Source organism: Acomys minous (genome assembly GCF_964271855.1).
Source record: "Acomys minous genome assembly, chromosome: 10".
Lineage (NCBI taxonomy): Eukaryota > Metazoa > Chordata > Mammalia > Rodentia > Muridae > Acomys > Acomys minous.
This window is the reverse complement of record NC_140491.1, coordinates 95,329,069-95,343,308: the sequence shown is the minus strand read 5'-3', so window position 1 is coordinate 95,343,308 and position 14,240 is coordinate 95,329,069. Positions and strand designations below refer to the sequence as shown.

General features: G+C 41.2%; 1 protein-coding gene and 1 pseudogene across 8 annotated transcripts in view; one reads left to right on the top strand and one right to left on the bottom strand.

Moving 5' to 3' along the window:
- Positions 1-14,240, top strand: part of BAZ2B (bromodomain adjacent to zinc finger domain 2B) — a 223,544-nt gene that overhangs the window by 106,322 nt on the left and 102,982 nt on the right. For all 7 annotated transcript variants that reach the window (XM_084799792.1, XM_084799788.1, XM_084799791.1 and 4 more), the window contains exons 3-4: positions 9,711-9,857; positions 13,730-13,780. In XM_084799792.1, the coding sequence (XP_084655918.1) occupies positions 9,713-9,857; positions 13,730-13,780 (196 nt within the window). In that variant the 5' untranslated portion in view covers positions 9,711-9,712. The remainder of the gene's footprint in view (positions 1-9,710; positions 9,858-13,729; positions 13,781-14,240) is intronic.
- On the bottom strand, positions 318-3,118 carry LOC311607320 (large ribosomal subunit protein uL11-like; annotated as a pseudogene). The gene has a single exon. The product of its transcript is annotated as a large ribosomal subunit protein uL11-like (transcript).

Sequence of the window (14,240 nt, the reverse complement as noted above, 5' to 3'; positions counted from 1 at the left end):
CTGAGGTAGAGTGCTGGCCTGTTCTGGAGGAGGCCCTCCCTGTGCTATATGCTCCAAACCACAAAACAGAATAAAACCAAGGTTTGTTTGTTTGGTTGGTTTTTTTGAGACAGGGTTTCTCTGTGTAGTCTTGGCTGTCCTAGACTCGCGTTGAAGACCAGGCTGGCCTCGAACTAAGAGAGATCTGCCTGCATCTGCCTCCCTGGGTGCTGGGATTATAGGCATGCTGCACCTGGCAATAAAACCAATTTTTCACTTAGTTTTGTTTTGTTTGGGTTGTCAGATGGTCTTTTATTGAAATCTTTTCTCATTGATTCTTAATTAGCTGGGCATTCTATGGCACCACTGTTGATGTCATCTATGATGTCATGAGGGTGGCGGCCATTGCACTGCAGCCCATAGACTGCAGTGCCCAGGATCTCCTTAATAGTTCCAGAAAACTCTCTGGCTAAAGATCAGTGCCGCATCTGCCTGGCAGTGTTGACAATCTCATCAAAAGTGATGTTTCCACTGTGTTTAGTTGTCTCTTGGTGGCTCCCTGAGGGCTCTGATGATCAGGGCAGAGGCAGAGGGCACTGCCTCAATCTGGGCCTGTCTGGATGCTCAGTTTCACTGTACTCCTCAGGCCTTTTCAGTCTCCAGTAGCCTTGGCAATGTTATCACTAACCTTTTTTGGAGACAGACCCAGAGGACTGATCTTTGGGGCTAAGGTGGATGGGGCACCGACCTCGCCTCTGGTGCACCTTAGAGACATGACTTTGATCTCGTTGGGGTCAAACTTGGGCAGCATGGTGGAAGCTGCTGATGTCAGATGAATCCGGATTCGGGACAACTGGAAAAAGGCAGTATAGCTTCCTCCAAACTGAAAGCTGAAAAAGCCACTTGGTTGTTTTTATTTTTAATTTTTTGGTTTTTCAAGACAGGGTTTCTCTGGGTAGCCTTGACTGTCCTGGACTCATTTTGTAGACCAGGCTGGCCTCGAACTCACAGCAATCTACCTGCCTCTGCCTTCCGAGTGCTGGGATTAAAGGCATGCACCCCCATGCCTGGCAATTGTTTTTAAAGCTTATAGAAAGATTGCTCAAGAAAACAGTAACAGTGTTTACCATGGCAAGGGTGACTGTAGCCCAATTACATGTAATACCCAGGCTTGCTTGGCTGCCTAGAACACCGAGTTAATAATAATGCTGTCTGTCTGTCTGTCTGTAAGTAATGCTATGGGTGCGAATGGAGAGCTTTGCGGACCGTATCAGTGATTTTATATTTTTGTCTTATATGTGTAACTGCAGTGCTATTATGGGATTTAAGGTGCAATGTGTCATTGTTTAGCTTGGGTATATATTTTTAATAATGGTTGCTCTGTGAAAAATGGGTTTTAGAAGGAAAGATGCAGGCACACTTGTAAACAAAGTGAAGAATCTCATCAGGGTCAGATAATGCTCTAAGCTTTCTTGATGTCATAGTCTGTCCCAGCTACTTTGTGGCTATGTGGAAGCAATCACCACTAGTAAAAGAATCAGTACCTTTCTAGACAAAAACAGACTCTGCCTGTAGACTGTTGTTTGCTGGATCTTTGCTCTTAGCAGCATAGATCAGTGTGGTAGCTGTGGTGATGGAGAAAAATGGTAAGTTTCAAATTCATAGTAGACGTAAAATTGAGGTGAGAATTGGGTCTGACAGGCCAGAATGATGGACATGTCCATCTATAGGAGCACCAGAGGCGTGGCTTACATGTGGGTCAGTTTCGTGGTTGAAGATGCTATTATAGAAAAACTTCCAGCTGACTTGTAATAGCAAACTGCCACCCCCACCCACCCCTGTCCTGTTCATATTTGTGCCATCTTGTACCAACAGTTCTTTAGGCCTCCTGGTTGAATTCTGCACTCATTTTGTCCAAGCCACTGGTTCATTCGACCATAATTTGCTTAATTTTCATTTCAATACTGACTGTGATCCCCTTAAAGTCAGGCAGTCACACATCACAGAAACAAATGTAGATGTTACTCTGGATCTACAATGGAATATTTTGAAGGGTAATTTCCTGCAATAAGAAATCATTCTCCTTTAATGATTTAACTGTCATCAATACAAGAACACGGCAAAACATTAAAATGGCATAAAAACATGTACAGTGAAAGCTAATTCCCTCAACCTGGAAATACTCTGCCAACGTGCATGCATTACACTCTGCCTCCATCTTTGTACCCTGAGCACACATGAGATCTTGTGGACTGGATCTCATCCTTTTCACTGAACACATTAGCTAACATAGACCCACCTCTTTCTTTTAAAAGGCTGTAATTGGTCCAAATTTGAAGGGCTCCTTCGTGATGGCCCTGTGTGGTTTATTCTTCTGCAGTGGCAATGTGCAAATGACCAGCCTCTGTTACCCACTTCTGTATGGACAGTTCTAATGTAAGTGCCTTTGAAGACTTTTGGGCAGGGAAGTTGTGGTATTAGAAAAACAAACCTGATATTGGGGTGACCAAGACAAAGCCAGATTTTAAACAAGCTGTTCATTATTTTTAGCTGTTTGTTCTTTGGAACACTTCTTTTTTTTCCTTTGTTACATATATCCTGCTTCTTTTTCCTGAGAGGAGTGAAGTATTTATTTTATAGTTCATTTCTTAAACTGAATATATATTTTATATAGTGTAAAACAACTTCTACTTGATACCATGCTTTATTTTTTCCATTCATTGGTTTCTGCTGTTTTCCACAACAGCCATCACTATTTCTGTTAAAATTTTAGTTGTCTTTTGTAATTGAGCCAAGCTTTTGTTTGTTCTTTGGACTGTCTTGTGTTTGGATTAGTTAATCAGACATTGTTTGTCTTTATCTTTCAAATCCTTGTATCCTTGTTCGAAATCTCTAAGCTTTAAAAGAAAAAGAAAGAAAGAAAAGAAAAAGAAAGAAATCTGTAAGCGTAGTCAGTTTTCAAGCCGTAGATTATACCTGTGGTTTAGTTGGTCTACACACATGTTCAGGTCCTCTGTTACTATTCTCAGATGTCTGTTTGTCTAGGATGACCTCTTCCCTACAAGTACTTGGTTTCAAGGAATGCTTAATCTTGTGGATACAAAGGGATATTCGCTGAATAGATTATTTACTGAGTAATGTGAAAACCAATGCTTTGCTTTAGGATTATTTTCTCATTTTTAGGTCTCTTGAAATCTCAAGAGTAAATTTTAAAAAGATTTAACAGAAACTTGTAGCCAGCACTTGGGAGGCAGAGGCAGATGGATCTCTGAGTTGAAGGCCAGTCTGGTCTACAGAGTGAGTTCCAAGACAGCCAAGGCTAAAACCCTGTCTTGGGTGGGGGGAAAGAAACTTGTAATTTAGCATGACAAACATTCAGAAATAGACAAAAAGGCAACATGGGGCCATGGAGAAAGCTCAGTTGGCAAAGTGCTTGCCGTGCATGTGTGAGGATCTGACTTTAGATGCCAAGCGTTGATTAAAGGCCAGCTCCCTGGCTGCTGAATGTTTCTTGTTTCTTTTTTGTTTTTGGAGACAGGGCTTTTCTGTGTAATAGCCTTCTCTGCCCTGAAACTCTTTGTAGACCAGGCTGGCCTCGAACTCATAGAGCTCCACTTGACTCTGCCTCCCGAGTGCTGGGATTAAAGGTGTATACCACCATGCCTGGGAGCTAACTGTCTCTTAATAAAATTATTTGTCCGTGTATATATTATATTCACAAATAATGTTGGCCACTGTTCCCAAAGTCTTATGATAGAAACATCTTATTTGCCATTTCACCATTGTCTCCACTTGCTACCTCATATCTTGGAGTTTTATATATCCAATTGTTTAATTGACTTAAAATTTTAAAAATTGTATTATTGTTGTTGTTGTGTGTGTCCTCACAAATGCAAGTCAAAGGGCAGTGTTCTGGAGGCAGTTCTGTTCCACCTTATGTGGGCTTCAGGGATCATGAAGCAACTGCCTTTACCTGCTGAGCCACCATGCTGCCTGTAGAAATCCTGGAATGAAAGCATTTTCACAACTTGTAGGAAATAATGAATTTACAGCACGCCGTGGTTAGTGGATAGTGGATCTGCTAAGGTAAAAGAAGCAGGTAGTGACTGTCTCCTGACAGTCTTCCTAATTGGCATAATATTATAAAAGGAAGGGGCCGTGATCGTGGGGACACGTGAGTTCAAAGCAGGACAGCTGCCGTGAACCCTATCTCAAAAACCCAACCCAACCAACCAAATAAAACGTCTGAAAATGGAAGGGTTCACTGAATTTGCTTTGGTACTTTGGATTCCCACAGAGAACTCCTGGGGTGTTAACACAGTTTTCAGTGTTTCCTTAGGGAGCTACCAAAGCCTATCCCTTTGTAGGTGGATGTTTGACTAGTCCTGCCCACAGCAGCCTGGGACTCCTGGCATCAAGTGAGTTGTTCTTAAAGCTAAGTTTGTGGGTACTTGCTGCAACAATTTGCGCTTTAGTTCCTCATACTCCAGTGGGGGAGGTGAAGCCCTGGGCCTCCCATGCCTCTGGGTGATACCCCAAACCAAACAGTTACGTTTTTAATAGTAAAATATTTGTGCATATGAAACAAGGAAGCTAGCTGACAGTGTTTGTGCTCTCAATCAACATTCGTTCTTCCCTATTGCACCTGTTCAGGTTGGTGCCTACCAGATGTCAGTATTCATAAACCCTGTGGTTACACAACACAATATTGCTGTACATGAATGTGAACAATACTATCTGAACATTGATGTCTTCTTATTCTTTCTTTTCTTTTCTTTCTTTCTTTCTTTCTTTCTTTCTTTCTTTCTTTCTTTCTTATAAAACCATCATGCAGGTAAGAAGCTTTTTGTGGCCTTTCATTTTTTTTTCTCACAAATTCTGATTTTAGTATGCCCTCAGGATTGTTACAAATAAAAATCATTTTAGTAAAATGAAGTAACTTTATCTTTTCTAGTAAGAGTATTATGACAAATGCCAGTTGCGTGCCACTTATTTCAGTTTTACACAATTTGGAAAAATTGTAAAATATTAGGTTCTAAGAAGTATTTTCACTGAATATACCGAATATAATTTCTCCATTTATTGCATTGGCTTAGGCTTATGACAATCAGCTTGAGTCATTGTACTGTTATAGTTGTTTAGAGCCGCCTGATGTGGGTGCTGGGAACTGGGCTCAGGTCCTCCAGAAGAGTGGAGCGTGCACTTAACAACTGAGTCATCTCTTCAGCCCCAAATTCTGTACTACAATATTGTATGTTAAGTTTTCAGTTGTAGTAGTTTTTACTCTAACTCCCTCCCCCCTCCCTCCCTCCCTCCCTCCCTCCCTCCCTCCCTCCCATCTATCCTTCCATCTGGGTATGTGGCCTATGCTGGATTTGAACTTCTGGGTCTTAACCTTCTGAGCACACCTTCCAGGCAGGTGAGACTGTAAATACATCACTGGACCTGGGAACTGATTAAGTCCTAGAAACGAATCTTTTATTTTGTTTGTTTGTTTGTTTGTTTGTTTGAGACAGGGATTTTCTGTGTAGCTCTGGCTGTCCTGTAACTTGCTCTGTATGTAGACCAGGGTGGCCTCGAACTCACAGAGTGATAGAGTGCCTGCTCTGTCTCTTGAATGCTGGGAGTAAAGGTGTGAACTACCACCACCTGGCTAGAAAGTATATAATCTTATGTCTCGCATCAAATTAAAAGATGTACTTATATGTATTTTTATAATCCACCAAACGAGAAAATGCTATGTAAGGCAAATTGTGTTCTCATAGTGTATTCGTTTTAATCTTGTGATTATATAGGCTAGTTCTTAAGACACAAAAAATCTGTTGGTTGGGGATAGTTAGGATCCTAAGGAAAAGGACATTCTTTTTTGTTGGTGTTGTTTTTTGTTTTTGGAGACATGGTCTCTGTATATAGCCTTAGCTATCCTGCACTCACTGTCTAGACCAGGCTGGCCTTGAACTCAAAGCGATCCGCCTGCCTCTGCCTCCTGATTGCTGGGATTAAAGCCTGTACCACTACGCCTACCAAAAAGGACATTCTTAAGTGCAGAGTCAGAATGGAAGGCCATTCAAAGAGCAGAGTCTGATGGACGCTCTCTGTCCCTTGTAAAAATCTGAAAGTAGGCAGTTCCTACACACCTGAATGTTTTTGTCCTAACAAGTTTTGCTTTAACTATTTGAATGAGTTGATTTTTCTGATTATTGTTTGTTTGTTTTTTGTTTTTTTGAGACAGGGTTTCTCTGTGTAACAGCCCTGGCTGTCCTGGACTTGCTTTGTAGACCAGGCTGGCCTCAAACTTACAGTGATCTGCCTGCCTCTGCCTCCCAAGTGCTTAGGATTACAAGCGTGTGCCACCACGACCAGCTAATTTTACTGATTCTTAAATGCTGTATTTGAATAGTGAATATGTATGACAACAGACTATTTTATCATCCATATTTGTATTATAACTTATTTGAAAAGTTTTACAGTGAAATCCTGTATACAAAGATAGTTATGGACTGTTTATTTGGAAGAAAAGGTGAAGTTATTACAGAAAAGCTCAACAGGCTCCTCTGCAGCCATGGAAAGAGGCTGAGCAGGCTACCTCACTGGGGGCGAGGGCAGGGGCGGGGGCGGGGAACACAGGGTCTGTCTGGTTAAACAACACCAAAGAATGACAAGCACTGAGTAATCTGTAAATACCAATATGCATTTTAACACAAATACTCTAAATATCCTTTTGGTTTCTTTTACTACCACCTATATCCATTGTTAATTATATAAACAAATATTTGCTTAGTTAGACATGCTAGGCTGGGCATGGTGGTTCACACCCTCATCCCAGCCCTTGGGAGACGGCAGTGGGAAGATTGCTATGAGTTCAAGGTAGGCTGGTCTCCATTGTGAGACATTATCTAAAGAAGAAAAGAAAACAAGCAAACAGACAAACAAACAAACAAACAACCCCCCCCCCCCAACCTAGTTAACTGTGGTTTACTGTTAAGCCCTGGGCACTTTACGTCTATCTCCTCCTTTGATCTCCTCAACTTCATCTTTGTGTTACTTGTAAGACAGTAATTCAGAGACACTATGATTTTTCTCAGCATCACAACTAAGGAACTCCAAGGCATTCTTTTGCACACTGATAACAATTATTTTTTAAAAATATCTCACTGGTCCAGAATCATCTGTTTCATTACTAAGAAGTCTGTCTAGTGAAACAACTCATGTTTGTCTTTTTGTCTTTTTAAAATGAGAGCTGATGGGCTGGAGAGATGGCTCAGCAGTTAAGAGCTCTTTCAGTGGGACCCGGGTTCAATTCCCAGTACCCACATGGCAGCTCATAGCTGTCTGTAATTCCAAGATCTGAAACCCTTACATAGCACACATGCAGGCACAATATCAAATGAAGATAAATTATTTTTAAAATGAGAATTGGTGAAAGTAATTTCTGAGCAAGGTGTCAGCCACAGGCCTTGGCCATATGTCTTAAAGGTCATTTGTTTCTGTACCTGTCCCAAATAGCCCTTAAACATTAGTCTATTTAGCCACCAGCAGCCAATTCTGTTCTTTCCCTAGACAAAGATTCTATAATAACATGGCATCCTTACCATAGTAAGGAGGTGAGTGAAGCAATACTGCGACATTAAGAGTGGCTACTGAATTGCATAGGGAGCTTTTTGAAGTGATTTCACTGAAAATGCTTAGTGTGTCACAAGATTACCCATCCCCTGTGTGATTTCTTCTCTCAGGAAAATGTATGTGTACTTTATGACACTTCAAAGTTAATGTTATATTGTTATAAGTAGTCAATTTTTATGTTATTTTATTTTGTTGTATTTTTTGAGACAGGGTTTCTCTTGTAGCCCTGGCTGTCCTGGACTCGCTTTGTAGACCAGGCTAGCCTCGAACTTACAGAGCTCTGCCTGCCTCTGGCTCCCTGAGTGCTGAGATTATAGGTGTTTTTCACTGTGCCCAGCTTTAAATGTTAGGATGTAATTGAACAATTTTTAAAATGAAATATGAATCTGTGTGAATTCACGACAGAATATAATGCAGATTCTTTTTGGTAACAAGATTATTGAAATGGTGAGAGCTTACATGTGATGCATCATAAATCCACTAATAAATGAGCACTCTTTTTTTTTTTTCTCTTTCTATAGCTTGTACTTCTTAAAGTGTAAACCTGGTGATTTCTTTGCTTAATTGTGGTATCAGTACATACATTAAAATGACTATGGTCTGTTAGCTCAAGTTTGAATTTCCCCATTTCAATGAAAATGTAAGAGTGAACCTACGGCAGCGAAATAAGGATGTTCAGAGGGTGATTTGGTCATTATAAATAGCTTATACTAAGGCTGTTTTGAAATCAGAGTGGAAACTTGGCTCTAAGAAAACTTTAAACAGGATCTGTCTTGTTTATTTCTGTCTCTCACTCACTCTCTGTTTTTCTTTCTGTCTCTTTGTTTCTGTTTGTGTGTCTGTCTGTCTGTCTGTCTATCTGTCTGAGTCTGCAAGGCAGTAGAGAAATTTCACTGCACTGGAAATGACTGAGTTGCCCCGGTCACCTAAGACATATAAGGAGACTTCTGTCTAGATTTAAAAGATGAGGATACAGTTTGTTCAAATGGGTGTTTTCATTTTCTTGCTTCCCCCTTCCTGTTTTCTCCTCCTCCTCTCCTTCCTTCATTTTAGAAAGGGATTTCCCTGTGCTGCTCACATTTGCTCTCAGCTGAAGAACCTTTGTCCCCGAGTTCCCGAGTGGCTGAGATTATGAGCATGTGCACCCACACCCGGCCTGTAATGCCCTCTTTACCCGTCAGCACAGCGCTTCGCAGCCTTCCTGCTGCTGCGGCCCTTTAACACGGTTCCTTGTTCCCCACATTTCTGTATGGTTGGGTGAACCCCAACCATAAATTGGTTTTGTTGCTACTTCATAGCTGTAATTTTGCTACTGTTAGGAATCATTATATGCAGGCTATCTGATATGCCCCCCACTTCAAAAAAAAAAAAAAAAAACGGTTCAGGACACACAGATTGAAAACCACTGCTTTAAAATAATACAGAATTAAGTTGGGGTTGAGATGATGAAGAATTTTGAGAAGAATAAGGATATAAAATTAATTTTCTCCAAGTTGTTGGCCTCACACACTTGCATAAAACTAGGCATTTTTAGATGTACAAACTGTGTGATTCATTAAAGGATATGGTGCACCTAGAATTCAGTTTGTCTCAGGCTGAGTTGCAGGGACACATGCCGGTAGTCCCACCTGTAAGACTGCGGTGGGGAATATTTGAATTACAAGTTCAAAACCACCTCAGGCACAGCTCTGGCTCAAAAATAAAATTGAAGTTGTTTCATGAATGTTCACCTTATTGCTGCAACGATGTCTGGCATGGACTGACTTATAAGCTGAGCATTCTGCAACCTGAGGAACAGGCAATCTGAACAGCTGGCCGTGTGCGGTGGCCTCCATGTGCAGCTGCCTACTCCACAAAAAAAATGAACGTATTTCTATAAGAACGAGAAGCCCCTCCCTCCTGCCCTGTCCGAGGCATGGAGGACTTAGGGCCTTCTAGCCCTTCCTCCCACTCTCACACTGAGGTGAGGATTGAAAACCTGGAAATGAGTTGGGCAAGGGACACTATCTTCAAGCTATACCATACTTTAAAATATAAGCACAATGCATAAACATGTCTAAGTCTTTTTGAGTAATTTTGCCTAATGTAGGGTTTTCCTTCTGTCGTAGATATGGAGTCTGGAGAACGGTTGCCACCCTCACCAGCCTCCTCTACTGCACCAACGTCGTCTTCTGCTCCGCCTGTGGCCTCAGCAGTTTCAAAAAGCGGCCTTTCCACGGGAGCTGCTTCACTGAGCTCTACAGCCAACCCATGTGGTGAATATCCTTTTAAACCCTGACTTTAGAATGCTATTCTTCAGAGTTTAGAACACTGAGCTTTGGATAACGTGTTGTTCTCTTGACCTGTTGGATAATTGTTGGGTTAAATGAATGGTCTTCTTGCTTTGTCTAGATTTTAGTCTGGGAAAAGCACCGATTGTTCCTTACTTAGTTTCACAATAAACCATGGTTATGAATATGTTTGTAAGTACAGAATTCCAGACCCATGAAAGAGGGAAGAAAGAGTGAAGTCCTTAGTGCTAATAATTCTTTGTTTTAACACAGTATTTCCATTTTAAATGAAGTGTTTTGGGTTGGGGGCTATAGCTCAGTGGTAAACCCCATGCTTAGTGTGGAGGCCTTTGGTTCAACTACAGCATAGCAAAATGCAGGTGTCTCCATGTGTGGGCAGAACGACTTTCTGTTGTCTTCCAACACAAAGATGCCTGAGAAGGCACTACAAATTGAGGCTAGTCTGTTTTCTTGTCTTAGCTCTGGTTCACTGCTTTGGCCTATGTGTTATCTGATAATTCTTTTTATTTAAAAAGAAAATCATGGCATGACAGGGCTTTAACCCTGTATCTTAAACAGGTTGATCTCAATGGTTTTGGTCTATAGAGAACAATAAAACAGAACCTTCATCTTTAAACTAGCAAAAAACTTCCAGAAATCTTTCCTGAGCTCTTTGAGATCATTCTGCTGTTTAAAACGTCATTCTAAGGTTTAATTGTTCACCATTTCCATCAGTGGCCGTGCCTATAGAAATTCCTTTAAACTCTAACGAATATAAATTGAGTTTGCTTTCAGACCTTAAACAATCATCTATTTTCTGTCCAATCAATCAATGCCTAGGTCTGAAATTATACTCACCCCTGACTTAGGTTGTTGCTATTAAGGATACTGATAGAACAGGGAGGCCTCTGCATCAAAGGCACAATAAACGACACGAGCATCATGTGCCACAGGTTCCCGCTGTCTCTAATCTACACCAACTCTAGGGTTCTCTGCTTGAGAACACCACTTTTATCATGAACGAAACAGGCCTCCTCTTTAAGAAGATGTCTCTTTTCCAGCAAAATAATATGTTAAGTAGCAAAAAAGAAAAAAAAAGAGAGAGAGAGAGAAACAGTTAAGTAATGTATTAAAAGATAGACTCTAAAAAATAAGAAGCTCTTCACTGAAAGAAGACACAAATTTTCTTAAACAGTATCTGATGATGGTAATGATGTGGCCTAGACTCCTTCCCTTGGCATCAGTGCTGGGGTTCCTGGCATGAGCATCGCATCTAACAAGGCGTGGATACGGCAGAACAAAAACCGTAACGAATAAGAGGCAAGCCAATAGGAGAACTCATCCCAGTCTGATATATTTGTGTGTCAGGAATAGAAAACAAACCTAGAGCTAGACGTGATGGCGCATAGCTTTAATCCCAGCACTTTGGAGGCAGAGGCAGCAGGATTGCTGTGAATGTGAGGCCAGCCTGGACTACAAAGCAAGTCTAGGGAAGCCAAGACTACAGAGAAACCCTGTCTTGAAAAACAAAACAAGATAAAAGAAAACAAACCTAAATTACCTTCTCTCTGCCCTATGCAAGGCAGGTGCATGACACTGGAGCTTTATATAGACCAGCAATTAGTGCATGCCATAGCCGGGCTCACAGATGGTCAGGTGCCTCCTACATATCAGCTCCAACTAAAAGCAAAGAGAATAACACTCAATGTAGTTGAATATATCAACCTTACAGAGTATATTTATTTGAGATTTTGGCTGTTTGACCTAATACAAAGATAGAACTTTAAGAAACATAATAGTTCATCTGTACCATAGTCTACTGCTGTGTGTGTGTGTCCATTTTAAGGTGAATCCCATCACACAAATGCTAAGTCACAAGCAGAACCTGTGATATCGATAAACTAAGACTGCTGTGGGTAAGGCTATAGTCGGCATGCTTATCTCTAAAATGAACCTTCACATCGTTATCGCTGCTCCTTACAAATGTGAGCCAAGACAGGGTACACTAAGGAGATTGCCAGGTGACAAAGGCCTTAGTGCTGTTAGAGTATATGATTAACTCTGATGAGGAAAGATGGGGAACACACCATGCAGATTGAGTGTGTGTGTGTGTGTGTGTGTGTGTGTGTGAGTGTGTGTGTGTGTGAGAAATCCCAAGGCTCCTAATGTTAAATCTGCCTCCTGAACTGTGAGGCTCTTATTCTCACATGTGTACCTCACAGCTTCACGAGGGCCTTTGCATTAGAAGACCTCTGCAGAGGAGGCCAGGGGGATGAGTTAAGCCAGGACTGCATGCCAACAGCGCGGATGCTTTTCCCATAAGCCCCACCTAGAGATTTTCACTTAATCTCTTTCTCCAGAATTGTGTGAGTGATAGCCTTGGCTTCAAGGAAGGACAGGAAGTAAGGGTTTTAACAGGCCGTATTACGGCCCTGAATAAAATGGGAGTTCTATTAGGAAGGAAGGAAAGCTGGCTTGGTCATTTGTGCTGGGGCTTTATAGAGGAAGAGAGACAGGAAGGAGGCCAGGGTGGAGAGTAGGCCATGGCAGAACATTTAGACCTAACTATGACATGCGTGAGAGTTTATGCAGAATAATGTGATGATTAAAAGCAAGGAATTTGCAGTCAAACACCATGAGATCAAACCATGGCTTGCCCATTTATTACCTCTATGAGTTACCTTTTCTTAAGGTTCAGTTGCCTCATTTGTAAGACAGGAGTAGCAGCTGCTTTCAGCATTATGATAAATGAAGTAATGACTGAAATACAGTTGATGCCTTGTAAATTGTAACCATTATTTTTTTTCTCTCACTTGTCCAATAAAAATGGTTTAGCATAGCAGCAGTGCTCTCAGATGGCACATCTGGCAGGGTATGTAGCATTAGTTCGCAAGAACAATGTAACTAGAGGCGAAGAAGACCTTACATTTATATTAATGTTTATAGTTAGGTGCTTACATGTATTCAGATGAGAAATGGTGAGGGCCCAGATTAAGGAGTAGTGGAGATGGGGTACGAAACGAGGTTCCTGAGACATTGGTAATAGAGTCACCTGGGATGCAAAGACTGCATTTGTGCAAGAAGGCATAGAAAGAAGGAAAAGCAGCATGAGGTGACTTGATGTGTTCACTGAAGGGCAACATAGTGAGACATGTGAAGAGATGGTGTATTTGTAAGGACGCAGGACTAAGTTATCTTTCTGTTATATGCAAGTGGCACATGTGTATATTTGTCTGTGTTATCATTGTAGGTGTTTGTCCATACACCTAGTTTTCCTCAGTGGTAAATAAGGCTGTTAGGGAGATCCTTCTATATAGATGCTGACACATCCATGCATATACTTCTGGTACCCATGGTATCACTTTTCCTGCCAGACATGCTTTACAGTCTTGATGCCCAACACCTGGCGCTGTCAGCGTGTGAGGTAGTTTTGGTCAGTTCACTGAGGTGCCTTTTCCGCTTTTTGTAAGAGTCAGTCTTCTTCTGGGTTTCTTTTTAAAATGCCTGTTTAGGCCTTTGGATCATTTTTCTAATGAGTCACATTTTTTTCCTTGAATACTTATGAATTATTTTAGATATGAGCTGCCTTCCAATTATATGTGTGGAGAGAACTTTTCACAGCCGGATGTGGATATGCATTTGTTCATTGTACATTGTCTTTTAATAATAAAACTCCCAACTCTGATGGAGCCAGCTTTAATGTCTTTACTTCTTGTTGCTTTTGTTTCCTACCAAAGAAGTCTTGCTTTGCCTCCGAGGTTAAGCATATATATTTAAGATTTTACTTACCTCTGGCTACTATAACAAAATACCACAGAGTTGGTCATTTATACGTGTTAAACATTTGTTATTCACAGTTCTTGAAGCTGGGAAGTCCAAGATCAAGGCATCGCCCGACTCAGTGTCTGGTAAGTGTCTTACATCGGCTGTAGTGTTGCTGTTGCGGAGCCCTGGATCAATAATTTATCAAGTGCTTTATATGAAAAGAGATTGATGTGGTATTTCATTCTGATGATAATAATTCTAAACATTCTGTGTAATATGTGATGAATGCACACTGGCTTACAACAAACATGGCAGGGAAGCAGAAAGGGAAATTGTCCTTCGGAGAAGGGACCAAGCACACAGTGTGGCATTGCCTTGTGACAGTCTGCTGGACATGAGAGCTAGCCTGTTTTGGAGAACTATGTTGACTACTTCTGAAGGCAGCACCCTGCGCCCAGCAGCCCTCCATTAGCTTCCTTAGCTTAAAGATCCACCTCCTTTTAACATAGCGAAGACTCAACTTTTAGCATATGAGTTTTTGGGGGACAAACTGGATCCAATCCCCAGCACTGAAAGCTTTTTCCTTAGAGATTACACCTCTCT